Source organism: Lytechinus variegatus, chromosome 1, assembly GCF_018143015.1.
Source record: "Lytechinus variegatus isolate NC3 chromosome 1, Lvar_3.0, whole genome shotgun sequence".
NCBI classification, from domain to species: domain Eukaryota; kingdom Metazoa; phylum Echinodermata; class Echinoidea; order Temnopleuroida; family Toxopneustidae; genus Lytechinus; species Lytechinus variegatus.
The window spans coordinates 6,780,472-6,808,081 of record NC_054740.1 but is presented as its reverse complement, the minus strand read 5'-3'; the positions used below and the strand labels follow the sequence as shown (position 1 = coordinate 6,808,081).

The 27,610-nt window shown below is 34.1% G+C and overlaps 1 protein-coding gene across 2 annotated transcripts in view; it reads left to right on the top strand.

Annotated features, from left to right (window-relative positions):
• Positions 1-27,219, top strand: part of LOC121416164 — a 38,751-nt gene extending 11,532 nt beyond the window's left edge. For both annotated transcript variants that reach the window (XM_041609763.1, XM_041609684.1), the window contains 4 exons: positions 2,861-2,950; positions 9,643-9,746; positions 10,537-10,646; positions 26,831-27,219. In XM_041609763.1, coding sequence (XP_041465697.1) covers positions 2,861-2,950; positions 9,643-9,746; positions 10,537-10,646; positions 26,831-26,943 — 417 coding nt within the window. In that variant the 3' untranslated portion in view covers positions 26,944-27,219. The remainder of the gene's footprint in view (positions 1-2,860; positions 2,951-9,642; positions 9,747-10,536; positions 10,647-26,830) is intronic.
• The last annotated feature ends 391 nt before the right edge of the window (positions 27,220-27,610 follow it).

Below are 27,610 nucleotides of genomic sequence, written 5' to 3'. Positions count from 1 at the left end.
TTTTATAATTAGATGTTGAATCTTACAATTAAAGTCTACTGGCCATTGAAAGTATGAATATTTAAAAAAAAACTCTTCATATTCATGTAGGGGAGATCGCGGTCAGCTAGAACGTGGGGTAAGTTTCTTTAACGCCTGTAAAATAAAGTTATGCAATACTGCCCTCAGTTTATTGCCATTAATAATACAAGAGTGTAGCTTTAGACCAGAGTTTAAAATAAACAAAAGTTTATAATCTATAGGCCAAATGCATTTTGGAAGATACAAAAAACAAATGCTGTATAATTATAGCATCATCACAAAAGAATGGGGAAAAATGCTACGAAATGTGCAAGATAGAGGGTTGCCAGAATGAAAGAGAAGAAGATAATGGGAAATAGGAAAAAAATTGCATGAAAGTGATGGAACAGACAGACAAAAGAAAGAGGCCAAAAGGGGAGAAGATATCCTCAGCTTTTCACTATAAAAAATGTATTTAAACAAAAATGATAACAATTTTTTCATTCCCAATGTGCCCTATTTTATTAAACAGCTGAACGTGACCATGAGAATGGCTAGGCTATTAGTTTATCTCCTGGTGTTTTTGAAATATTTTCCACCTTTTTGGAGCTGATATTTGCTTGAATAGCTCGACGCTGAATCTTCTTCATACAGAGTTAGAAATGAAGAGGTTTCAGGGCGCTGTCATAGCAATGATATCTCAGTACATGCCTCAATAAGCAATTCTGAACAGGGACAATAAAACGTGACTATAACTTCTGAACGGTATTTCAAGTCAATGGTATAAGATTGTGACGAGTATTTTTCATGTACTTTCATGGGAAGCAGAAATGTAAATAAATTAGGATCATACAGTATTCATATAAAAGGCCATACATGGATGCTCAGATTTACAGTCCCAATTATAACAGCATACCAACATTGGTGTGCTACAATGTATACCCTATATCTTACAATGTAAAAGAAATTTTCACACAGCCTCTTAACAAGGCAAAAGAATATTGACACATACACTGTATGATGTTATTACTAATAACATATAGGGTATAGCAATATTCTTTTGCCTGAAAAAGTTCTCTCTAGGAACTGGGAGACTGTTTTCAGACAATATGAGGTTGCCACCATTGTCATATTTATGAAAAACAACGTTTTCTGTGCTACCCTGTTTTGTTTTTTAAAATTTTAGATGTGAGGTTTCAACACCTCATTTACGATAATGATAATAATGATATGTGAAAATATATTCATGGAACACTGTATCTAATTGTCATTGTATTTGTAAGGTTTACATGTATATAATTTGCTTTCACACTCCATAAATCGTATCGATCTTGGAGTATTTTTTTCAGAGGTGTTAAAAGAACTCTGATAGCTTTCACTCTGGAAAATTAACGGGCACTTTCTGATCTGGAAAGAGTTGAGTTCCCTGTTAGGAAACACCAAGTATTTTTTTTTCAGATGGGTATGAAAGGGCCTATTAAAGGACAAGTCCACCCCTACAAAAGCTTGATTTGAATAAAAAGAGAAAATTCAACAAGCATTACACTGAAATCTTTTATCAAAATCGGATGTGAAATAAGAAAGTTATGACATTTTAAAGTTTCGCTTCATTTCACAAAACAGTTATATGAACGAGCCAGTTACATCCAATGAGAGAGTCGATGATGTCACTCACTCACTATTTCTTTTGTTTTTTATTGTTTAAAATATGAAATATTTTGATTTTCTCGTCATTGTCATGTGAAATGAAGTTTCATTCCTCCCTGAACACGTGGAAATTTTCCATTGTTTTAACATTTTGTGCTTCAGGCAAGGGGGTCCTAATCATCAAATTCGTAAAAATTGAAATATTGTATAATTCAGACAATAAAAAACTAAAGAGTGAGTGAGTGACATCATCGACTCTTTCATTTGGATGTAACTGGCTCGTTCATATAACTATTTTGTTAAAAATAAGCGAAACTTTGAAATGTCATATTTTTCTTATTTTACATCCAATTTTGATGAAATCTTCAGCATTGTGCTTGTCTGATTTTTCTCTATTGATTCAAATCAACATTTTTCTGAGATGGACTTGACCTTTAAAATGGGAGCATCTTTGCGACCTCAGTCACAGCTCATAATGTTGAAGTGTACTTTCTTTTTTTTTCATACAACTCTTGATATTATTTACTCAATTTTTGTTAATAAGTTTAAGTCTATGTACATTGTATAAACTCACAATTTTGGGAGCAACTCTAATTAATGTCGTGATCATACATACTCTGAAATATGAAAAAAGACTCCTCAGTAGGGAAGATCGGGGTTAGTTGGAACATTTTTGACAAAAATGGCTGTAAAATCCAAATAGAATTTATTTGAGAAATAATCAATATATCAGCTTAAAGCATATATCAAAGGGCTTTAAATGTACCCCATACATTTGTTAACTCTAGGATGGTTACTGAAACAATCCACCTTGAACAAGACCATCTCAAGCGTTTCAATTATGTTCCACCTAACCCCAGATGCCCATTTGACATTTATAAGCTTACAACACAAATAAGGGACTTCACCATGGCATATTGATAACTTTATTATGTAGCTTGGTACAAGTGTCTATTTTACCCCAAACAAAACTTTCTACATGTATCTTCACTAGGCTTGTTGCACATGTGTTGTCTGTAATATGGTGGATGGCTGTTGATATTGGCAATAAATTGAGGGCAACATTGCATAAATCTATTTTATAAAGGCGTTAAAGAAAATTGAAATGTTTCAACTTACCCCGCGTTCCAACTAACCCCGATCTCCCCTATATCACAGAGCAAGCAAGGACCATGTAAATTGTTTTTATGATTTTCTTGCGTCTTTTATACAGGAGGCTTTACTTGCTCTTGTAGCAGCTAACAACCTTTCTGAAGCTGAGACTGCAATAAAAGAGACCTATGGCTGCTGTTTCACTAATATGGTAAGATTTCTGAAAAGAAACAGAACCTCCTTGTCCTATCTTTTTATAATTTAAAACTGATTCAATGAAAGTATAAAATGAAATTAGATTAAATAGAAGATGAAAAACATAGTTTTGTCTTTTGGTGCACTTCTTGCTGTAGAGAACTTAAAGGGATGGTCCAGGCTGAAAGTATGTATAGCTTTATAATAAATAGAGTAGAATTCACTGAGCAAAATGCTGAAAATTTCATCAAAATCAGATAACAAATAACAAAGTTATTGAATTTTAAAGTTTAGCTATATTTTGTGAAAACAGTTGTCATGAATATTCATTAGGTTGGCTGATGATGTCACATCTCCACTTGTTCTTTTGTATTTTATTATTTAAAATTAGGTTTATTCAATTTTTTTTCCTCCAAGAACTAGAAAAGTTGGATTGACAACTGATTTAGTGCATTAGATATTTATTGCTGCAACTTATTTTATTATAAGGGAGACATATTATTTACACAAGTATGAAATAATGAAAAAAAATATGATTTTATGTAATAACATAAGAAAACGGAAAGTGGAGATGTGACATCATCAGCCCACCTAATGAATATTCATGACGACTGTTTTAACAAAATATTGCTAAACTTCAAACTTCAATAACTTTATTATTTGTTTTCCGATTTTGATGAAATTTTCAGCATTTTTCTCAGTGAATTCTACTCTATGTACTAAGATATGAATACATGTATTTTCAGCCCAGACCATCCATTTAAAGTTTTAAAGCTTTAAAGTAATTTTAAGGAAATGTATAGAAAATAGATGGCCATTTCATGGATGAAAAGATGTGAAATGATGACAGCAACTTTTGGGGATGTTTTTTTTTACCCTCGCCAATTAACCCTATTAAAGCGGAAATTTTTTAATAGTGTTTAAACATTTTGCGAATTATACATAACCACTCAGGCCTATTGTGTGATTCTAGAGAAAATTTATTGATTGCATGCTAAAGCTAGTTGATTTCACTGAAAGAACCATATTTTTTAGCATCACTTATAAAGCAGATATGTCTCAAACCTTTTTCTAGAAGGGGTTCAATTGCCAATATTTTAATAGTTCTTAATGACAATAATGGTTGACCATAGAGCCCAGGGGGCCTCTTTCATTAACGGGTGGATACCATGCATATGACTAAAGAAATATGTAAAAAGGATCTCTTTTTTCAAGATATGGCACGTTATGTACCTTACTGTAATTAAGGTGTCAAAAACATTAAAATAATGAAAAATTTGTATTTTTTTCGCCAAAAAACTACTTGTTTCCTGACCAAGATTAAAGGGTATAAAACAACTAGAATACTTTTATAGAAAGGATGTACTTTTTGTCCTAACACTACATGTTTAGGGTTCAATTAGAGCAAGGTGTGTCAGTGTGTGGGGTGGTACTAAACCCAAATGAAAGTAAAGGTAAAGCCGACATCCATGACATAGCAATTAAGATATTGTTGAACTTGTTTAGGGCGTCAATTCAGGGAATACTTGTTAAGAGTACCGTTTTGTTTCCAATACTTGTTAAGGATAGGGTTACACACGCCAATACAGGGACCGCGGAACGGTTTTCAAAGTGGGGGGGGGGCTGACCATGCAAAAAATCACAATCGTATGGTAATTGTTGTGTGTTTTTGTACACGGTTTTGGAACCCCCCCCCCCCCGGAGCCCCTGCAATACTTGTTAAGGGGTGCATTTTCAGAATATGGAAAATACCTGTTTAGGGTGCTTTTCGAAACCCAATGGTCACGCATGGTATATGTATCCACTCGTCAATGGAAGTCCCCCCCCCCCGGCTATAGACAAAAAATTTCGTGAGGGGGGAGGCTAGGTTGTACTGCCTGTGTCCTTATGCAACATCCTTAACTTTTGAGCTTGAAGTTTATGCTGCTATAAAGGGAATGTTAATGAATAGATGCAGCATAAGGTGGTTTCAGACCGCCTCGAAGTTCTTCAGTTCCAGGTATTCTCTGATCGGGAAATTTACCCCGATCAGAAAATACCAGGTATTTTGGTAATGTGAAAGCAAACTACGCGTAATTTCCCCGAAAGAAAATACCCGCTAAATAGTAGGTACTTGGCGAAATTACGAGAACTTTCGCGGGGATTTTTCCAAGGTCGCAGGTATTTTGGCAATGTGAAAGCAAATTACGGGAACTTTTAGCCCAGCGTGTCGTTGGGCGCGGCGGCGTGGGTGGCTGCTGGGCTAGTGATTTTGAATCTCGCGCCTTGCCTGCTTATCAGACCATATTGCGCATGCTCGTAACTTCAGGAACTTATCCCGAAAGGATATGCTTCGGGGCGGTGTGAATGCAGGAATAATTAATGGGTATTTTCAGCCTAAAAAAGTTCTCGTAATTTAACAGGGATTCTTGTGATCGAGGCGGTTTGAAACCACCTATAGTGTTCTAATGCATCACTTAAACCAAAACATGGTGATTGTGTAATTTTTTTATAATAGCATTGTGAAAGAACACTGCTAGAAGGCATGTATCATGCAACAAGCATGCTACTCAGATTTCCAACTGCGATAAATTGTGATTACTATTCAGATTGCACATGGGATCTGATAACTGAGTAATTATTGTTGGGTTGTTGGGTTTTCATCGTTACTATTTAAATTGCTAAGGATCTGATAACTGTGTAATCACAGGTTATTGGGTTTTTGTTTGAGATTGTTATTATTGCGATTCTTTTCTAATGAATAAAATTATCAATATTCCTACACGTACATCTACTGTACACGCACGCATGTCCTGATGGATATTATTTTCATGTAGCATTATTACAGGAATTGATGTTAATTCAAACTGCAACAGGAATAACACCAATAGCTTTTATAAGTTTACTGGTGCTTGTACATGTTTTGTACATATCTTTATACAAGAAATAATATGTAATGATGGAACAAAATTTCTTCATGTGATCTGAGTACAGAAAATTGGTGGTTTGAGATATAGTATGGTGATTCCATACATGTATTTGACATGTTGACAACAATTTCTAGTCTCTTAAAATAGCTGAATGCTTGAGCAGTAAAAATTTTATTTTTATCAGTGATAGAGTTAAAGTGGGTAGTGATGTGAAAAACTGATAACCAACAAAAATGTTTGAGTACGAGTGAAATAAAGATGAAAATGTTTTTGGTTGTATGCAACTCAGAAATTTTCTGTATGACATGCAACATTTTCACCCCTAATTCATCCATGGAAAACCTATATTTTGTTGGTTGTCATTTTTTTACGACTACCCCAGTGCGTGACACTGGCATCAGTATGACGGTCCCAGACCAGTAGAAATTTCTGTCGGGCTAGTAAAATTTCAGAAATAGCTAGGAGAGGGGGAGGAGAAAAAGAAGAGGAGGAAGAAGGGAAAAGAGAGTGAGAAAGGGGTGGTGGAAGAAAAAAAAAAGAAAAGTGCTTTTGCCCACCATTGCCTCACTTACATGTATGCTGCCAGTCATCAGTGAAATTTCCTCCAGAAAAGTGGACCAATGAAATAAAAGAAATATGTATAGACAGAGTATGGAACATTCTTTTGCAATATATACATGTACATATTGTCGCACGCACCACGAACCGTCCTCTCTGTGCACTTCGATGCGAAAGTTAGTTTGGCAGAAAATGATTTCGAGAAAAGCTTTTTTAAAACCAGCAATAAGTGCACCTACAAGGAGAGCAAATTATTTACCGGCATCTTCGTTTGATAGTTCAGATTCCTAAGTTTCATCCCGTATCTTTATATTTTCTTGAAGTGAATAATTATTTACGCTACAATGGGCATTGTAACAGAGCGGACGGTTCGTGGTGAAATAGCGAGGGCTTTAGCGCACTGTATCTATTTCACGAACCGTCCTCTCTGTTATGATGCCCACTTTGGCGTAAATAATTCAAGAAAATATAAAGATACGGGTTGAAACTTTGGAACCAGAACTTTTGAACAAAAACACTGGTAAATAATTTGCTCTCCTTGTAGGTGCACTTATTGCTGGTTTTAAAATAGCTTTTCTTTAAATGCGTTTTCTGCCAAACTAACTTTCGCATCGAAGTGCGCAGAGAGGACGGTTCGTGGTGCGTGCGATGATATTAGGGAAGTCTTAAAAGCATTCTTTCCACTTGAATCTTCTTGAAGTTTATTTTGAAAAGAAAAGATTGTTTTCATCCCTCTTCTTTTCAACTGATGAGCTGAATAAAGAAGAACATGGCAATTTGATATAGAATTTTGATATACATGTAGGAAATAAATTTTGGATTGATTTTACAAAAAAGGTTATTTTAAGACTACCATGACTCTGAATCCTTTGAATAAAGCTACTGAGACAGTGGTTGTTTTAATGTTAGATGCATCCACATGATTAGATGTTAAATGAATCTTGAATGTCATTTTCAATATTTCATGAAGTTGATATGACATACTTTCATTTTATTCATACCATTCTGATTCCATGACGTCACTCTGCATTTCGGTGGCTTCACAGCCCCAAAATAAGCTTTTGGGATTATCTCCTTCAAAGAAATCAGCCATTCAAAATGCTTTTACAAACTCCATTACTTTCATTTTTTGAAGGATTACTTATTAAAACATCATGTACATGTATGTATTTTCTTGATAGGCAATGGGTCAAAAAAAAAAGTAAGAAACAGGCCTATTTAATAAAGGGGAAGTCAAGTTGCAAACATTTGCATTAAATAATTCTTGTCATGTCATTTAGGAACAAAGTTTTTAGTAATAGTAAATTATTTTAAAAATATCAAAAGCTCTCAGCCATTAATCATTAAAAATAATTTTGATGGTTCTTAAATTTTACAATAGGCTGTGCAACAGGTGCATTATAATCAAAATTCCTAAATTACTTTGGTTTCTTCCCAATTCAATATCATGGTAACAACTTCACTTCATTTTTTAACTGAAAAATACATACATGATCTTTCCTTACATGTACCTCCCCTGTTAATTCCACCATCATGTTTGATATGTTTCTCTCATCATTTTAATATACACTAAATGTTAGAGTATGATATTTCTGTAGAGTTTCCATACGTATCAGACATTTACTCTGTAAAAATTGCTCTTTTTCAAACAGCCTTGGCAATTCTCTATGGATCACTAATGCATACTATCAAGTGCAAATTTAAGCACTTGATGGCATATTCACCCATTTTCCCTTTGCGCTATTGAAGAGGCGTTGCATATTTCAGGACAACCATGCCAGTTTTCTTTTTTGTTAAGTCGCTCTCAGGTCACCATGGCAACGAAATTGATCCATATTATTGAAAGGAATAAAGAATTTTTCTTCAATTCTTTCTTCCTCGAAGAAGAGAGGCTGTAGGTTTTTGCATTTAAATGGGAGTGGGTATTATTGTAATGGATGCTCTCTTGGAGGGTTTTTAGAGCTTTTACAAGTGGTGTCTTAAAAGTGTTTTCTCTTTGTACATGTAGCTTGTATGCATGCTGTGACCAATGGGAGGTATACATAATATGATTCTTATCTGAACTGAATTGTACATGACTCTTGATCATATTTTTAAAACAAAAAATTCACAGCTTTGAAATGAAGATGCATTTATTATGTAAAAAAAAAATAGATCATGTAAACAAGCGCCCACAATAAACAAGGATGAACTATGTGTCAGGGAAAATTTCAACAGACCTGGAGCAGTATGCACATCTCATGCTTGAAGTGTAAAATCAAATTTTAAACCCCATTTTGTACCTTTTCTCTCAATCTGTACATGAAAATTTGCTACATGTACATTGAATCAAATAGTTAATTACTGATTTTGAGGATTTGGACAAATTATTACAAGAAACTTTCAAAATGAAATCTGTTTGATTTATTTCAAACTATATCCAATGAAATTGAAAATCTATTTTTTGCAGACTAATAATGGCTTTTGAGTTCATTGTGTGTTCACGTTCTTTCTGCTCAGATAGTATCCCTATAGACGAGCATTATTTTTAAAATATTCATTGTGCATATATCGTCAGCGGTCACCCGAACCATCGTATCAGTCAACGATTTTGACTGATTTTGAGATGTTTGCATAAAATGAAAGTACAAGTCCTACTCTATTTATAACTAAATTTCTAGGCAGCAATATAGTCTGTTTTCTGAGATATGAGAGGATTTTCACGGCAATGCTGTAAAAAATGTGCAAATCCTATTGGAAACGTGTACTGAAACAGAGCAATACAATGTTTTGAGTAACCGCGATTTTAGTGGGCGTGGTCAGCCAAACTATCGTATCAGCAGTGGGCACTGCTTTGACTTTGCATGTGAAAAGCGATATGTTTTCACTGATCGTGCGCGTTGAAATCGCGGTCAGTCAAAATATTGGATCATTTTTCCCTATGGCGTTTTTGTACAGGGAAAATCTAAGCCGCTCAAACCGAAATTACAAGCATGTAATTCTTTTGCGATATTTTCTTGGATCCTTAGTTTAAATAAAAGATACCAATGTCAGTCAATATTCTTGGTCTTTCCAACCATGTATATTTCTAGCAATGAATATGTTGTAAGGCGGGGGAACTAAGTGTGAAAATTATAGGAAACTTTAAATAAAGTTGATTTTCTCTGGGATGGTTTGCACCTTCGTTTATGTGATACGACGGTTCGGATGACCGCTGACGATATGAAGTATATTATGTTTAAATTCTATTTCTGGTTTCCAGATGGATCTCATCCTATACTTACAAAGTAGCAGAACAGAGCAATTAACAAGTAAAGATGGGCTAGCTGGAGCTCTTCATAATGTTCCTAAGACGGGTATTACTGGGTGAGTAGTTAATGTATTCTCTTCCCAAGCTACAGTTCCTATGATGGCAAAGTTACTGCAACTGATTGTAAGTTTTTGATGAAACATTCTAAAGAGGTTTTTCATTTAAATAGTGGTAGAATTCAGAACACTGACCAATATTTGAGGGACATCGGTTGGGATATAAATTGAAATGATATAAAGAGAATCGAAATTGTCAAATGGGAACTGAACTAATTGATACCTAAGATCCCTAATTCATTTGATTGGGATTTTTGTTTAGGCCCAAGATACATGCGTCGAGTTTGAAGCTGGCCTCAAGCCTGCAATTTGGTGTGTGTACACATACACCAGAAGTAGAATAAAACCACCTTGAGATTCTTTATCCATATTCATTTGACACGTGTGCTTGTCTTTTCATGTCAACATTTTCTTTAGTTCATTGGCAATAATAATACCTACAGGTATTATACTGCAGTGGTCAAGCTTCCTTTTTGGTGTACTTGATCCGGTCTGGCAATAAAAATAGTGAGCGTGTAGTATACACATATGTTGAGCCTCCTTCAAACCAGCCTCAGTCCACCTTTTTTATGTACATTGTTTGTGTTTAATAGGTAGACAAGTAGGCATTCTGCATACACAAAGTATCTTTGAAGACAAAGTCTGTGATTTCTTGTAATGAATTTTAATGTTGCATAGTGTTAAACTCTTTTTTTATTTGTTTTATGAATGCAGGGTTCCAGAATTTGACATTACTAGAGTAAAAAGGTGAAAAGATGGATATAAATGATTTTTTTTAAAATTTTATTAGGATCTGTGTGGAGCAGAAACATGGGGATATTCTACACATCTTGGCTGAAGACGATCCCATATGTGGTCTCCTGCAGGGTACAACTCTACCTCTCTCTCAGAACAAAAGAGGTAAGTCAAGATTGTTTGAATATAGGAGCCTAGGAATTTTCCAGAAAGAAAATATCATTGCATGTTGTATGTATGACATCACTGCAAAGCAGAACTTTATCACACTGCAATTAGCCCTATTTATACAACTTTATGAAATTTTCAATGCTTTGCTTCATCTATTTTTCCTGTATTCATTTTCATGTAATACATAGCATTTAGTGTCATTGTTTTGTTATCAATTATTATCATTATTGATTTCGTTGTTATTTTTAAAATTATTGATCAATATCTTCCTACAATGTAACATACCAATGTAAAAAATCATCAGTTGATTAAAACCTAAAATAAATTTTAAGGAGTCTTAGACCAATTGAATCATATACACTTGTTTTCACCTCATGTGGAACCTCCGAAGTGTTTTCAATGATTTTAAAAGGTAGTTTTAGATTCACTCTAGCAGCAAACAAGTGAGATTATCCATGAATTTATACCCCCTTTGCATTGTTTTCTGCTCATCCATTATACATTCTCCCTCCAGCTTAATACTCTCTTTCCTCAAAACAGAATTAATGGTGATGTAGGACCCATTGCATCAGAGATGTACTTTAAATGAAACTCATTATATCAAGTTGGTTGAAATTCAAGTTGTTTCATTTCTTGAGCTAGTGTATTTGATGATGATAAGACCTATTATGGTATAATTGTGTTTAAATGTACAATATCAAGTTGGTCGATATTCAAGTTGTGTTAGAATTTTTTGAGCTGCGTTTGACTGTTACAAGTTTGTAAAAACACACTGCAAATTCTCTATCATCATCAATATTCTAAGTTTCACTCTCACTTGCTTTGTTTTCAAACAGTTTTGCTCACAATGTACCAACTGCAAGGAGAGTACTATTTGTCTTGTCGCCAGATATATCAGTTCCTTTATCTTAAAGGACAAGTCCACCCCAACATACAGATGATTTTGATAAAAAGGGAAAAATCCAACAAGCATAACACTGAAAATTTCATGAAAATTGGATGTAAAATAAGAAAGTTCTGACATTTTAAAGTTTTGCTTAATTTCACAAAACAGTTATATGCACATCCTGGTCGGTATGCAAATGAGGAGATTGATGACCTCACCCACTCACTATTTCTTTTGTATTTTATTATATAAAATATGAAATATTATAATTTTCCCCTCATTGTCAAGTAAAACAATTCATTTCTCCCTGAACATGTGGAATTAGCTTTGTTTGATACTATATGGTTCAGTCAAGTTGGTCCTTATTGTCAAATCTGTAAATGATGAAATATTGTACATGTATAATTCAAACAATAAAAAAACAAAAGAAATAGTGAGTGATGGAAATCATTGACCGACTCATCTGCATGTCACTGAGTTGTGCATATCACTGTTTTGTGAAAAATAAGGGAAACTTTAAAATACCATAACTTTCTTATTCTACATCCGATTTTGATGAAATTTTCAGCGTTCTGCTGGTTTGATTTTTCTATTTATTCAAATCAACATTTTTCTGGGGTGGACTTGACCTATAATGTATTTTACTTTTACCCTCCTTTACAATTCTAGATCCTGCAATAAACCAGTACATGTGACTGTAAAAGATGCTGAAACATTATTCCTTTCTTGCAGAAAAATCATCTATTAAAATTCTGTAGTTTGATTTTCTAATGTCAGCCTATTGGCATTGTATTTTTCTATTTACAATATTTACTTCTCAATATCTCAGTCTGTTTACTTTACATGATGTGTTTACAATTTAAGTGTTTTATCAACTTAATAGTACTTCATACTTGTACATGTATGCCTCCAGCTCAATACAAAAAATATGATCCTCATAAAATGCAAATATTTGATGAAAACTCTGTCAATAGTCTTCCTCTTGAAAGTCAGAAATGATATTACATGTATGAATGACTTGCAACCATGCAGAAAATGAGCGGAGTCCTTTGAATTTTAGTTTAATAAGAAACACACCATAAGAATGCAGTAATTTTAAGGAAATTCAACATTGAGTTTGGCACTCCCGATGATTTGTGAAAAAAAATAAACAGGGTACAATTTTTGTATCAATATTGCACTAAATTTTGACATTTATAAGGCTGCAGAACATGGTTTTAGATACCTCCATTAGTGTGGATTTGGTGAAGTAGTAGTCAGTACATACCAAATTTTCTAGAACCTTTCTCCATTAGGGACATACATCGTTTCTGAGAAGGCTATGTCCCCATCCAGAGGAAGTAATGCCTCTGCAAGGGTAAAAAATTGCACCGCTTCTTTTTTTTTGTATTTAAATGATGTTTTTATCGGTCACTTCAAGGTACATTCATTCAATACAGTTGAACAAAATACAAATGATACATATATATACATAACATAAGTGGATAACTACTGTATCATGTCTCGCCACCTGCGTTCATGGACACTCCTTATGTTATTTCAAATAGCTATAAATTTTTCCACTGTATACGATCTAGTTAACAAATCAACACAATTAGAAATGGTTGATTTATATGATTTACATCTACTAAGATAAATTGATTTCTTTGTAATAACTAAAACATGATTAAAAAGAAGATATTTTGTGGATAAAATACTGAGTATTACACTTTTTCTTTTTAATGAAAATTCAAACATAGTGAGTTCTTTTCATAGCTGATTCCAAAATAACTGTGTACATGTAAATGGACAATTCCCAAATAAATGTTTGATCGTTTCAATTTCTGCATTACAGAAAAAACTTAAGGTGAAGTAATGACCTTCATTTTAACTTATATTTAAAGTTTGAAATATCATTCAATAATTTGAGCTGAAATTCTCTGTAATTTAGATCAATAGTGTTCAATAGAATAGATGAACGAGCCAATTCTTTATCTGAAACATCATATCTATTTTGAAGTCTAAATGTACTTACTGGACGCTCATATCTTTCTGCTACTAATAGATCATAAAAATGTTTACTTTTTATTTTGTTTAGCTGTACCAATTTAAAGGGAAGAATGATATTTGATATAGCTGCATTCTTTAATGAGTCGGTATATGATATTTTAGAAAAATTTGTCTTCAAAAAATGCAGAATACACTCCTTGTAATCTAAAGCAGTCGTTGGCATCTAAATCAAATAACCATTTCATCCAATCGTCTCAAAATACATTCTTCAGTAAGGTTGTCATTAAAAAACACAATTCTTTTTTTTAAATATACAAAATAAGATCATATCCTCGAGTAACTTTCAGTTGTTCATTGTTTCAGATGATCTGGAACTTCGTATTATCCCCTTCGTTTCTCACATTAAGAGGATCCCAACATTGTAAAATAGTTTTATAAAACTGAGGAATATCCAAGCTCAACATTTTATGACCCTAGTTACAGTTGAATACAAACAATCACCCATTCTTTTTAAGGTAATATTAAAGAATTTGCTCAGGGGGCCACTTACATTGATGAGTGGATACCATGCGCGACCCCCAAAACATGTAAAAAGGATGTCTTTTTTCAAGAGGGCACATTACGTACGTAATGTAATAAGGGTGTCAAAAACACTAAAATAATGAAAAAAGGGTATATATTTGTGCTAGGAAAGCTACGTGTTTAGGGTCAAATTTAGGTGTAAAGAATTGAGACTAAAATGTTTTATAAAGGATGTACTTTCTGCCCCAAGAGTCAATACTACGTGCTAAGAGTACGATTTGTGCGAGATGTGGGAGGTGGGGCTGTTCTAAACCCAATGATGTTGGTAAAGGTAAAACTGACAACCGATGTCCCACACGTTACAATAAAATATTGCTGTACTTGTTTAGGAGGTGAATTTAGGGAATACTTGGCAAGAGTATCATTTTGTTTCCAATACTAGTTTAGGGTAGGGTTTTACACGCCAATAATTAAATAAGGGGTGCATTTTCAGAATATGGAAAATACTTGTTTAGGGTGCTTTTCGAGACCCCATCGTCGAGCATGGTATCCACTCGTCAATGGAAGTAGCCCCCCCCCCCGGGAGAATTTGAAACCATCCTTGTTTATCCGCTTATTTAATTCTCTCAATCCAAAATAACTGCTGGGCTTTAACAGCCAAATACACATCTACTATCTTTGCACCCTTTCTAAATTTTGATGTTAACAGCTCTTTTGGTTGCTCATTTATATTATTTTTCATTCACTTTTGCATTTTAATAGGTAGGCATAAGGTGAGAGCTTGGAAGTATTTTGAATCATAGTTTGAGGAATAGAAACGTCCTTCCCTACATGTACATCATGTACATAAAAATCTTTACAAGGATATAGGACCTATTTCATTTTCTGCATTCAAGTAATCATCATCACGCATCAGTGATACTCTTATCTTGTTACTCCTATCTCTGCTACTCCAGAAAGACATACGGTAGAGGCCTTTCATAGGCACCTGAGATGCGTCCCTCTCCTTAAAGTCTTTCTAATTTTTTTTCATTCGACTTCACCGGTGATGCTGGGTAATCAGACACAAATTGACGAGTGACATTTGCCTGAGGTTCTGTTCTTTGTCGCTGAAGACTTCATTCACTACATTTCAAGTTATTCCAGTTGAAAAGGCAGATTGTAGCCATAAGTTAATACTATCAAGAACAAATGTAGTTAGTCCTTCTTTACTGCTATGGAAGATGGAGAGGTTAATAGAGTAATAATATGTTATCCTTATGAATGATATGACTTCAGTTTGAGACACATTTACTAAAGATCTTTTCCAGGCCAGAGTCTTCTCGGGGTTAGATTAGTATAATGTTATCCAAAGGACATGAAGAGCATACTATTTCCCCTTTCTCACAGGCAAAACTAAACCCTATACCAAGGCTCCACATTAACTTTTTTTGGTGGTGGCCCGTTCGGGCCACCAAAACCTTCAAATAATTTTTTTTGGTGGCCCATTAGTAAAGTTTGGTGGCCCGAAAAATATAAAGAAAAACATTAATTAAAAATGAATAAAACAAATTGAAATATTCTGCAGTCAGTAACACGTACCACTATTCTTTGTACATCTTGTATGTAAATCGTGCTTGCTGTTATTTTACTTTGCTTATTTGTGGTAATATATAAATTGTTCTATCATTGTAAATATGAAATGATTGAAAGAGAATAAAAGAATTGTATTGTTCCCAGGTTTTAATCTCCGTATCGACACACACTCATAATGGTAAAGTAAATAAATAGTGCATATAGCAAACTCAGATAGATTTACAAAACAATTATTTTTCCTTTCTTCCTTTTTGATCATAAAACCTAGATTATGCAGGCCCCAAATCCAGTTTATTTTCTCTTTTCCAGCATATTATAGCAGGAGAAAATCACAGAAAAATATGCTGCAGAATTAGAACAATGTGTAAAAGGGGGAAATAAACAAAAATCATTTTTAGAATAGTATACTGAAAAAAAAAATTGTAAAAAAATGAATAAGTGAAATAAAACAAAAGAAAAAATGAAGAAAGAAAAAACAAAGAACAGGAAAAAAACATTTGAGAAAAAACAAAAGAAAATGTAAGAAAAATGAATAAGACAAAATTATCAAAAAATGGGGAAAATTATGATTATTATTCAGTAGAAACATGTTCTTTAATCAGGCATATTCAATGGGAAGGGGTATAAATGGTTTAATCACTGTAAAAAAAATGAAAGAAAAACATGATCTGGAAAAAACAGTGAGAAAATTTCTTCACTATATTTGACAAAATGATGGAAAAATTCACATTTCATATCAATGAAATGCCTTCCCAAAGTATTTACTTCCTTAAGAGTGGTTTAAGAAGTCATTTGTAAACAAGAAAGAAAGAAGCTGCCTATTTATTTTTGGTTAGAAGAGACACAGCTTCGAAATAAACCAAATATCAACATACATACAAATGCACATACGGGACTGTGATGTACTCACCTATGTGTGTTATGTGTATTAATGCATTTGGAAATCGGTCTTTTTGAGTCAAAAGAGAGGTCATAATTCCTCCTTTTAATGCTTGCAGATAATCAGGTTTCAGTAATACGGACTGTAGAAGGGCATATCATTGGTGTAAAATGTGACTTTGACGTAGATTTTCAGAGTTCTGGGGAAGATTTCTTAGCAGTAACATTTCGTATCGCAGCTCCCTGAGTTTGAATTGAATAGTCTGCTCGCGCACAGCTAGCTAGCTAGCTGCAGTGGTTTCATGCACGCAAAGCTCAGCCAGAGAGCCGGCGCGGCCGGCTGAATAATAGTTACTGTATGCTAGCGGTACGCCTGCATACTGTCATGACTATGCAATCTTTGTGTGTGTGTATTTGTGTGTAGATTAACAAAAAAGGCGCATGACGAATTGGCTTGCAATTTGAACTGTAGAAAGTTGATAAATACGTGCAAAATCGGGAGAAAAATTGCGCTACTTTGAAAATTATTGGTTGCCCGATTCGGGCCACCAAAACTTAACATTTTTTCAATAATGGTTGCCCGAGATGAATTTTTGGTGCCACCGGGCCACCGCTAATGTCGAGCCTTGCCTATACTGTACCTTAGGCTAGATGGCAAGTTAGGGCAAGGGGTTATGCTTTATACTTTATTATAAACCACTCCTGTTTTGACACTGTTTTTGCAGAGTGAGTATAACCACACCAATATTATGGTTAGAATATGGACAATGGCTGGTGCCAACCCTCTTCCCAGGCTTTTATTTTAGCTCAGTAACCATAGAGATTCCTGCTTTCATCAAGGAATACATGTACATGTAAATTTTACCAGGTACCCATTTAAACCTGGGTCAAGAGTAGCAGAATGTAGGTAGGCTGTTGCCACCACCCCTTCCCAGGCTTTTAGCTCAGGAATTGTAGCAATTTGTGCTTTCAAGGAATAAATCTTACCAGGGCAAGATAACAAGTAATCTCTCCAATGAAAAGCCCTATCAAGACCATTGTTGCTTGTGCATTTTGCTCATTAGACCTGACTATGAACCAATCAGAATTGTTCTTTCAAATTAGCAATTAATCACGGACCTTTGTGTTACGGGGCCCAGGTATTAGTCTAGGTTAAGACTAAAGCGTATAGAGAGTCTTTTTATTATTATGTGCTGTTACTGCTGTATACCAAATATCATCATCATCATCAACATCATCATCATCAATTCATCATCATCATCATCATCACCATCATCATTGTCATCATTGCCACCATCATCATCATCATTAAGCCTAGAGGAATGTGGATGGAAGTTTGTTGAATGGCATAAATTTTCGTTTGTTGATTAGAATTCACAACTTTTGATTGAAAAAGAATATCAAGAGGTACATAACCAATACACCATTATGTGTGATCATTTTCCACAGCATAATAAACAGCATTACAGTGTACAATCGACCTGTGAAGCTTATAGAATATAAAGTCGCTTGCGTGCTGTAGGTAAGCATGCTTCTACATGTACTATGTAAATCTATCTGAAAAGACAATTTTGTTGTCAGTCTTATAGAAGTTTGATTATAATGCAGGAGCAAGGGATACAACACAAATATTTCAAAAAGTAAATGCTTTATTCATGAATGTATAAAGCAACTGAAGTGTTGCAAAAACTAGTGTTTGAAAGGATAAGTTAACTCTTAACATGCGGTTGTTGCAGTTTGGCAGCAAATAATACACATAAATCCGATATAGCTCAAGCTTGTCTCGCAAGAAATGTGAATGGAAATGCATGTGTGGGACTACACACAATTGTTAGCCTAAACATTTTGCAGTTATTTATCACAGCTTGAATGTGAAGGCACGTCAGTCAATCATTTGCAATGGATATTTTTACTATTCATAGGTAATATGAAAAGAACTGGAAACCCATGCATGTAGATAGTTCCATCTTTCACAACAGAAGTGTCTCTTCACACCAAACAAAGTGTATTCTAATTGACATACGTGCAGCTATTGCATTAGTTCCATTGACAGACCATCTTTTGAATTAAGGCGCTGTCACGCCTTGGCGTTTTAGACAGCGTATGCCCGACGTATGAGGAATTTGGCGAATACGCTGGCGTACGTCGAATACGTAACGGGTAAGTTTTGCATACTTTAAGAGTACGCTAAAACACGCTGGTATACGTCGTCATACGGCGAGGTCGCGCGCTATGCGTAAGTTAGGCTATTGTAGGGCATAATTTGTGTACGCCAGCAATACGCTAAGCATTCGTTGGAATACGTTAACGAAGCGTTCGATATAAGTTACTAATACGTTATGTATACGTCCAACTCGTTATGAATACGCTAAGTACACGCCCAGAGTTGAAAAAAAAGCAACAAAGTTCAGCGTATGCTGATGTTTTAGAGAAATTTGGATACGTCAGGCATATGCTGTCTAAAACGCCAAGGTGTGACAGCGCCTTTAGTGTGACTGCAACGTAATCAAAATGCACAGGTCTGTAAAACTAGAATGGGTTCCATTGGCACTTTGATACTAAAGTATATCATACATTATATGACATTTTTATTTATTTATGCAGCCATTTTATTGATTTATCATTTTTCTGTATTGGGTGTGTATTTCTATTTTTTTTTAAACATTTGTCAATTCAGCTTTCAAGCTGTGACCATGTTTTAGTCAGCTTTGAATCTAGAATCTTGAATATCCTCAGTACCAATATGCTTTTACTATGCTTATAAAATAAACATGCCATTATCTATTACTCTATAAACTCCGTCAAGAAGAAATAGAAAATTGAAAGAGTGTCAAACTGGGCAACTGGAGGAAGGTGTTTCAATAAAATCTGAGAATTCATTATGAATGAATCTGTATGGAGACTCACTTATTTTGGATGGTAGTAGTGCCATAATTAATTTAATGACATCATAATTCACTGTTCGTACTTGTATGATTCAATCTCGTGTTTATTGCATTCATGTTACTTCTTCTTGTTACATGTACATGGTAAAAAAGCTGTTTTAAATTTTATTCATTGCTGTTCACTGAACCTTACAGGAGAAGATATTCATTTTTCTTCAACAATGCCACAAAGGTAACACATGCAACAGTAGTTGTTGAAACAACCATGCCTAATTTATTGATAATCAAATAGTCAACATCAAACTTAGTTTAAGATTTTAAACACTTGTTTAGATTGTTTAAATAACTACTGTAAGGTTCATCATAAACATTTTAAACAGCAATTTGACTGCGTACCATCATGATGTCTGATGCACCTGTATGGGTGTTCATGGCTAAGCAATACAAAGCATGATTTAATCTAATAATAACCATAATTAGCAGTAATAATTTGTTGATGTTCCTTGCATGGCATCCCCCTTTGCATCAGGGTTTGCGTCGTTAATCGACAAAGCTCTCCCGTGGTTGCTAGGGGTAACCGGCGGAGGTTGATGATGGCAGCTAATAGGCCTATTGTCATCAAGTAGTTTCCCAGCAATTTCAGCGACGGAAAAAAAAGGCGTGCAAGACAAAGTCTTTTCATACCAAGAGCCTGTGAAAGGGTAAAAAATTCTGCTTGACATTTTATAACAGTGTGAAGCCCAATTGAAAGTTAGAAACAACTGTTCTTTTGAACTGTTTCCCAGACAATGCATTTTTAATTGCATTATGAAAAACATGCAATTGACAATTATTTTTGCTGTGAGAGAACACGAACAGTGAACAAACTTTGCATCTCATTATGAATAAAAAATAATTGTTCAGGAGAGAGAGAGAGAGGCAGAAAAAAAACATGGTTGGCAAAACAATGTTTCCAGGAAGCTTCATTTTGAGATAGAGAGCTGGTTTTGGGCTAGACTTCATATCTATAGCTAAAAAAGAAGAAAAAAAGTACATCTGGATGTGTACTCTGTGAGACCAGTTGGTAGGAGAGACTGGGGCTAGTTGGAACATTTTTGACAAAAATGACTGTAAAATCCAGATAGATTTTATTTGAAAAACAATCAGTCTATCAGCTTGAAGCATATCAAGGGCTTCGAATGTACCCCATAAAATGTGTAATTCTATGATGGTTACTGAAAAAAATCCACTTTGAACAAGACCATCACAAGCGTTCCAACTTACCCCATATATTGGGGTAAGTTGGAATACTGTATGGTCAATTGATAATTATGCTAAAACTACTTACAACCATAATATTACATGGTTTTTAGCATATTTGCTTTATTTTTTTTTAAGTTCAACATATCAAAAATGGATTTATTGAACTTAATTTTTTCTATTATACAGCCACTCATGCAAGCCGACTGTGTAGTAAATTCCGCTTATTTGTGTGTGTTTGACTTTACTTGCAATTAAGTGTACTATCAGCAATTCCATGTACTTCTGCATCAAATTTACATGACAAAAAGTAATAATTTATTTTTTTTAAAAATTAATTATGCGAATAAGCATATGAAATTTGCCCTAAATTTTTTTCATGTTTTTACCTTTATAACAAACGTCCACAAAAAATTGCAAAAAATAAGTCCGCATGCATTTTTTTTTAAATTTGTATTTTTTGTTTTTCTGAACTTTTGTTTTTTATTGTTTTTTCCGATGAACTTTGTCGGGGACTTTTTTGCGATCATAAATAGCATCAAATAAATCCATTTAAACCAACAAAAGTAAAAATAAACATACATTTATGATTTTTGATTGAAAAACACAATTTGCATGGACCTTGTACATGAAATTACATTTTTGAGCAATTTTGGGTCCGACATGCAGGTACAAAATGTTGCGTAATTTCGATAACCGCGCACCTAGGCATTGCAAATTTGGTCTCAAATGATGCGCAAGACTTGAAAGTAAAAAGTCTGTGAGCAGTGTAATAAACAAAATTTGTGCGACAGCATAGTGACAAAATTTCTCAAGGGGGGGGGGGCTCAAATTGACCCCCCCAGTTTGATGAGGGTTAATATTGCATTAGGGGCCTACAATAGGCCTTAAATGCACACTCAGACCTAACTGAGAAACAAAACAAGCATGGTATACAATACATGTTCTGAAGAGTGTGAAATACTTTATAAATTTTTTTTGTAATATCCAATGTTTGTATTCATAATTATGTTTGGGGTAAGTACGAACATGTTCCAACTAGCCCCTTCAATTTTGTTTGAACTAACCCCAAAGGCCCATTTGACATATATAAGCTCATAGCCCAAATAAGGGACTTCACCATGGCATATTAATAACCTTAGTTTGTAGCTTGGTACAAGTGTCTATTATACCCCCAAACAACCAGCTTGATCTGTAAACTTCTCTGAGATAATAAAACATGTCTGAAAGAGAAAAAAATACTTAGAAGGTGAAAAGAAAAATTCCTTTCTAACTTCACCAGGCTTGTTGCACATGTGTTGTCTTTAATATGGTGGATGGCTGATGATAAAGGCAATAAATTGAGGGCAGTATCGCAGACATTTATTTAAAGATGTTAAAGAATATTACAATGTTTCAACTTACCCCACGTTCCAACTAACCTCGGTCTCCCCTATATATGCATTTATAAAACTTTTAGCTATTTAACAATAGAAATTAAGAAAAAAATTTATGATATGCAGGGTTGACAACACAGTTTGCGATGATCTACATACAAATACATATACGCGGAACTTACTTTCATTGACACAATGCAGTGAATTTTTGGTGGCAGTTTGTTGGTTGTTTAGATTTAATATTACTTTCTTTTGTACTTTGAATGCTCTTAAATGTGAAAGCTGTTCTCTTGGTAATACAACGTTTGTATGCTGGTTTGGCTATGTAGTCTTTCTCAGCTATTTTGACATTAAAATTGTCATGATCTGTATCAAGGAATTCAATTTTGCTAGTAACACAATTATTAAATTGTCTTGCAACTAAGTCTTTATCTTATTGTTTCAATAATAAGACTAATATGTAACTTCAAAATCTCTATGTTCAGGTGTCTTCAACCATGATGTCCATTCCATGAGTTGTCTTGTGAAATTAATTGCATTGACTGTGTTGTCTGTGAACAGAGAGGGCGCTAGATATACAGCTGGCTTTGAACTATAATGTATGGATATATTGTGGTCTACGGTTACCTTCCAAGCTGTTCAATGTGTTTAATTGCACATGTATTTCTTAAGAGTCAAAAGGGGCCTAAGCTTTCGATCCTAGCAGAATCTTCTTCGGAGGCAAAATGACAAACATATAATGTGGAACAACCATAATATAGACCACAGACATACAACAGGAACACTGGAACAAGGAGACAAAAGGGGCATTAGTGAGAAGAGATGACCAATCATGTATTTCTTCATGGAAATACATGATTGTGGGACACCAACAAAATTACTTCACTTACCTATGAACATTGAAGTGTTGAATCAGTCACCATGACATGTACATGACCATGTCCACCAATTACTTCTACATGCATGTAATTTGTCATGAGATGTACTTAAAGTGGAAGTTCACCCTGCCATCCTGTAAAAAATCTTTTACAAGTATGAAACCTGTAACACTTTGTGGTGAAATGTATTTTTTCATTATTGTCACAATAACTTTTTTAACATGTCAAATCTACATGTACATAATGAAATTTATTACCTTTTGAAAATGTTGATTATCAATTATTCATTTATGCCATTTTTCTCATTTGTAACATATGGGATAATTTGAATATAAAAATAGAATAGGCTTCTCACTCACAATTTATCAGAACTATTGACCTATATCCAGTGCTCAATATCCCTTTTGTGCTTTATTGCATTAATGCTTTTATAATCAAGTGATTTATATAGCGTTTTTCCAGAAGATAAAAAGCGCAACTTTTATTATCTAGACTCTATCCTAAGCTACTGTTTCTTCAGCGGTGCCTAATGCATTAAAGGAATAAGTCCTGTCAGTTATGCCCATTTATCTCACCCATAGATTTCTCTCTTGCACTACATGTATCTCACCTATAAAAATAATAATAATAAAATCAAATATCGTCTATTCAAATTTATCCTTATCAGTGAACGGGTGCTTTTTATTTTCAAAAGAATTTGAAAGATACTTGCAGAATCAAATCTATTTATTGTTTTGGTAAATATTTTTTTCATATTTTTATAGAAATTCTGATAAGGTGTCTGTGAAAATTGAGTAGATTGTTTTTTAATATATATTGCTTTTTGTAGTCACATTTTTTTCCTCTCCATCTTATTCCCAATACTTTTATTTCTCACCTTTCTTCCCCCCCCCCCCTTATTCTCATCCTCTCTCTCCTCGCTATGCACCAGAATAAAATATTTGAGTACAATGTGCCTGAGCACGTTTTCCAATCTATCGAAAGTGCAGCAACAATTCCAGAGAGCATGGAGATGCCTAGTGTGAATGAATAGGCTTTGTGAACATTAATAGGAGACATCAGAACGGACATGGATCCCCTCGCTTCCCCCGCACAAATGTCTGGATGTTTTTATTTTTCACACCATTCCAAAAGGTCACAATTTTATTAAAGTTTGGCTGCCCCTTGTATTTTTATGTCTGTGTGGATAAGTGACATTCTCTGTAACATCCATTTTTAGAACCAATCCCAGATCTGTCCTCTTATTTTTGAAACCAATATTTCAGAAATTGTTATAGTTGTGTATACTTTAGTTGCTCATGTTGGCTTGCCTGTTATGGAAAAAAATTCTATTAAGACTCAGAGTTTTGTACTGTGTGAATGAGTCACATTAAAAGAATTCCATTTATTACTGAATAAATTGTGAAATAGGTTCGCGATCCATATATTATCTAGCTGTTGATTTATGGTAACATAACATATAAACATGCATTTTATTATTGTTTGGATCAACTGGTTACCAAAAAATAACACAAACGACTTGTAATAAATATTATCTATTTGGTTTTATGTAGATTACCCAAAATAATTGTCCTATAAAGAGTCTGATGGGAGCAACAAAAAAAAAACAACAACAAAATTCGTAAACATTGAAATTTGGTACTTAATAAAACTCATTTGAAGCTGTACTAATTAGAAATAAAGAAAAATCATAAAAATCAAATTTTTTGCATGAAAATATTAACATTAGTATGAAAATACCATGAATAGTGGTCATTGTTTAAATAAAAGCAAACTACTAGTTTTGCTTATTGTAAGCAGGTTTCAAAATCACAATCATCACTCTTTTATATATGAGTAGCTATAGTACTCATATATAAAGTATGAGAATTCAGCTGCTTATATAAGGTAAGTATTGAATGGAAAAAATAATAAAAACAGAGGTGTTCCATCTAAAAGCTATGACTTTTTTCTGGATTATCCCATTACAAGGCATTAAATAATAATGGTTGTTCATTTGCCACATAACAGACAATAGTAAAATGCCTCTTCCTTCCTGTCCTATACCATAAAACATGAATGTGCCTGCTATAACGAGGTTAGAAAGGTGTCTCTTCTTAACCAATTAATCATGTGTCTAGTCTCTTTCACGTAAAAACATCATAATTCAGACAGGCAGCTGCATGACTGACCAAAAGTATCATAAGCATGAATGATTACCCCATATGTGGTTCTTTCTTTGCATACCCCCTTTTTATTAAAACATGCCATAAGTTCAGAAAGGTGTTTCTCGTTAACCCATTAATCTTGTTTCTAATTGCTGTTCAAAGAAGATCATTATGATGGTAACTTATCTTTCAAACATGCAGCTGAATTGATACACTTCTTATGTTTGAAAATTTTGAGCTGATTTATTCATACTATAGTAGTTAAATATATACCCTAAACACCATCAATTCCCACACCAACAATGGAATGTGTGTCACAGCTTCTAAAGATATTTTTTAGAAATCAAGATATATTAAATGAGCTTGATAATGAAGGATAGGTTATTTAGATTATGACTTTCAAGGAATTACATATATGTTTTTTTTAGGGATACTTAATTCTTAATGTTCCAAAGTTGGCAATCATTTGTACCATACTTTTTGCTCTTAATGGGGCCAGGGAGCCTGCATGCTACCCATTAATGGGTTGAAAGGGAATCTTTCTTCATGGCCCAGCATGTACGTAGCTACCGCAATTGCATATTTTGGTTCTATCGATGCACCTAGCTTGAACTAAATTCACCATCTCGTCCTCAAACCTGTCTTAGAATACTTGTAGGATGGATATTTAAACCCAGTCTGGAAAGCATCTAATTAACAATCAATAACAACCGGGGTCAAGTTTCCTTGTCTCATCAATTTTTGATGTACCTTCCATTCGAACGGTGGAAAGCTGTACAAATTTCATCATACGCACCATTTCGATAACACATCTTTCAGGTAGATTAAACGTGATATTGATCGTGAAAATCAACTGAGTAAATATTTGATGCTTGTATAACCGTTATGGGGGTTTATAGATGGAATCATCGTGGTGACGCTTGTAGGGTTGATTCGTGTGATATTTGTATTGAAGAACAATCTAAAGTCTTGTCAAAACCATTGAAAAGCTGTGAAGAAGCTGGATGATTTTGATTTTCTTTTGTAACAAAAATTTCTGTCTACGCATGTGCATTTTTTACAAGCTTTGCTTTTTAGTGGATCCCCCTCATTTCCATATCCATTTATGCTCTATATTATACTGTTTTTTTTACGAAGTAAGAATGCCCTTCTGTAAAATTGTATTTGATTTGTATTGTTTTATATTACTTTGTATTATGTTTTGAATGGAAATGAAATAAAAGAATTGAATTGAAAATTGAATTGAATTTAAAGCTATCTCTTTGAAATGAGAGGATTTCAATCTCTCTAGTTTGATGGGCTGCTCTTACTAGTTACATTTAGTTGTATGAATGATTTTTCTTCTGAAGATAATTAGTTTTTCTTATTTTAACAAATGATTACTTTTGATGATTTTGCTTTATCTTCAAATTACAATGATGTTTAGTTTTAGAGCTTGTTTAAGAAAATATGTCGATAAAGGTGATCATGTAAAAAAATCTCCATACATGTATGTGAATAGTTCATTTTAGTGAAATTCATTAGTCATTATTTTGTCACAATAAAATCATCCTTTGACATCTGTTTTTGTGTTTATAATCAGCCATTATTGTCTCCTTATATTCAATCTTATTTTCCTATTTTTTCTCCTACATGTACCTTATGATGTTTTTCTTTGTTTTCTCCACTCTGTCTCGAAATCTCCATATTTCTCAATCTTTATGCCCTCATTCTTTTTCATGAATATTATTTTGTATTAATGTTCTCTTTTTTTCTCCCACATTAATTCCCTCACTTTCCACTCTATTTCCCATGCATGACAGTTGTTTGTAGTACAGTCACAGAGGAGGAAGGAAATGCTGTGGTTTGTTTAGCTGTGGTAAGTCCATTACATATGTTACTTGTTCATTTTCTTGTCTTGCTTTTGCCTCCCTAACAAGAGTAAGTAGATAAAGACCATTTTCCAGTTGAAAAAGTAGTTACCTTAACTAGGATGAGGTGGACCGATGCTTGGTTAACCTTTTTTTGCGTAGAGGGTTGTCCCCATTTAAAAGGGTCGGCCGAATTCACCTCACACTCACGGCAATCGCTCTTACCATCCTCCCTCAACTGTGCATGATTTATTGCATTTGTCCATCCTCGCCCATCTTACCTTCTCTTCTCTACTCGCTTCTTCCCTGTCATCATTTGCTTCTTGAACTGCCCGACTCTGACTCAATAGTCCTTTTAAAAACATGACTATTATCCCTCTCAGAAATGTTTTAACCAACTTAATGAGTCGGTTAACAACCTACCAAATGTTTAAGATGAAAAATCTCCAGTTGTATTGATTGTCATATTCTTTTAACCAACAGTTGGTAGATTCATATGTTAACCAACGTAATATTTTCTGAGACTGCTCCTTTATACCACTTGCTCATACTAACCAGTTTTGGACCTGGCAAATATTGTCAAGAGGGGCAAAAATTATCTGACAATAAAAAAAGAAGTCTTCAAATTCTCTTAAGCGGCACTCATTTTCCCCAGCTCTTCCCCCTCCATCAAATTCCCAGTCTTTTTCATATCTATCAACATATGGAAAAAACTTTTACTTCTTTTGTGCA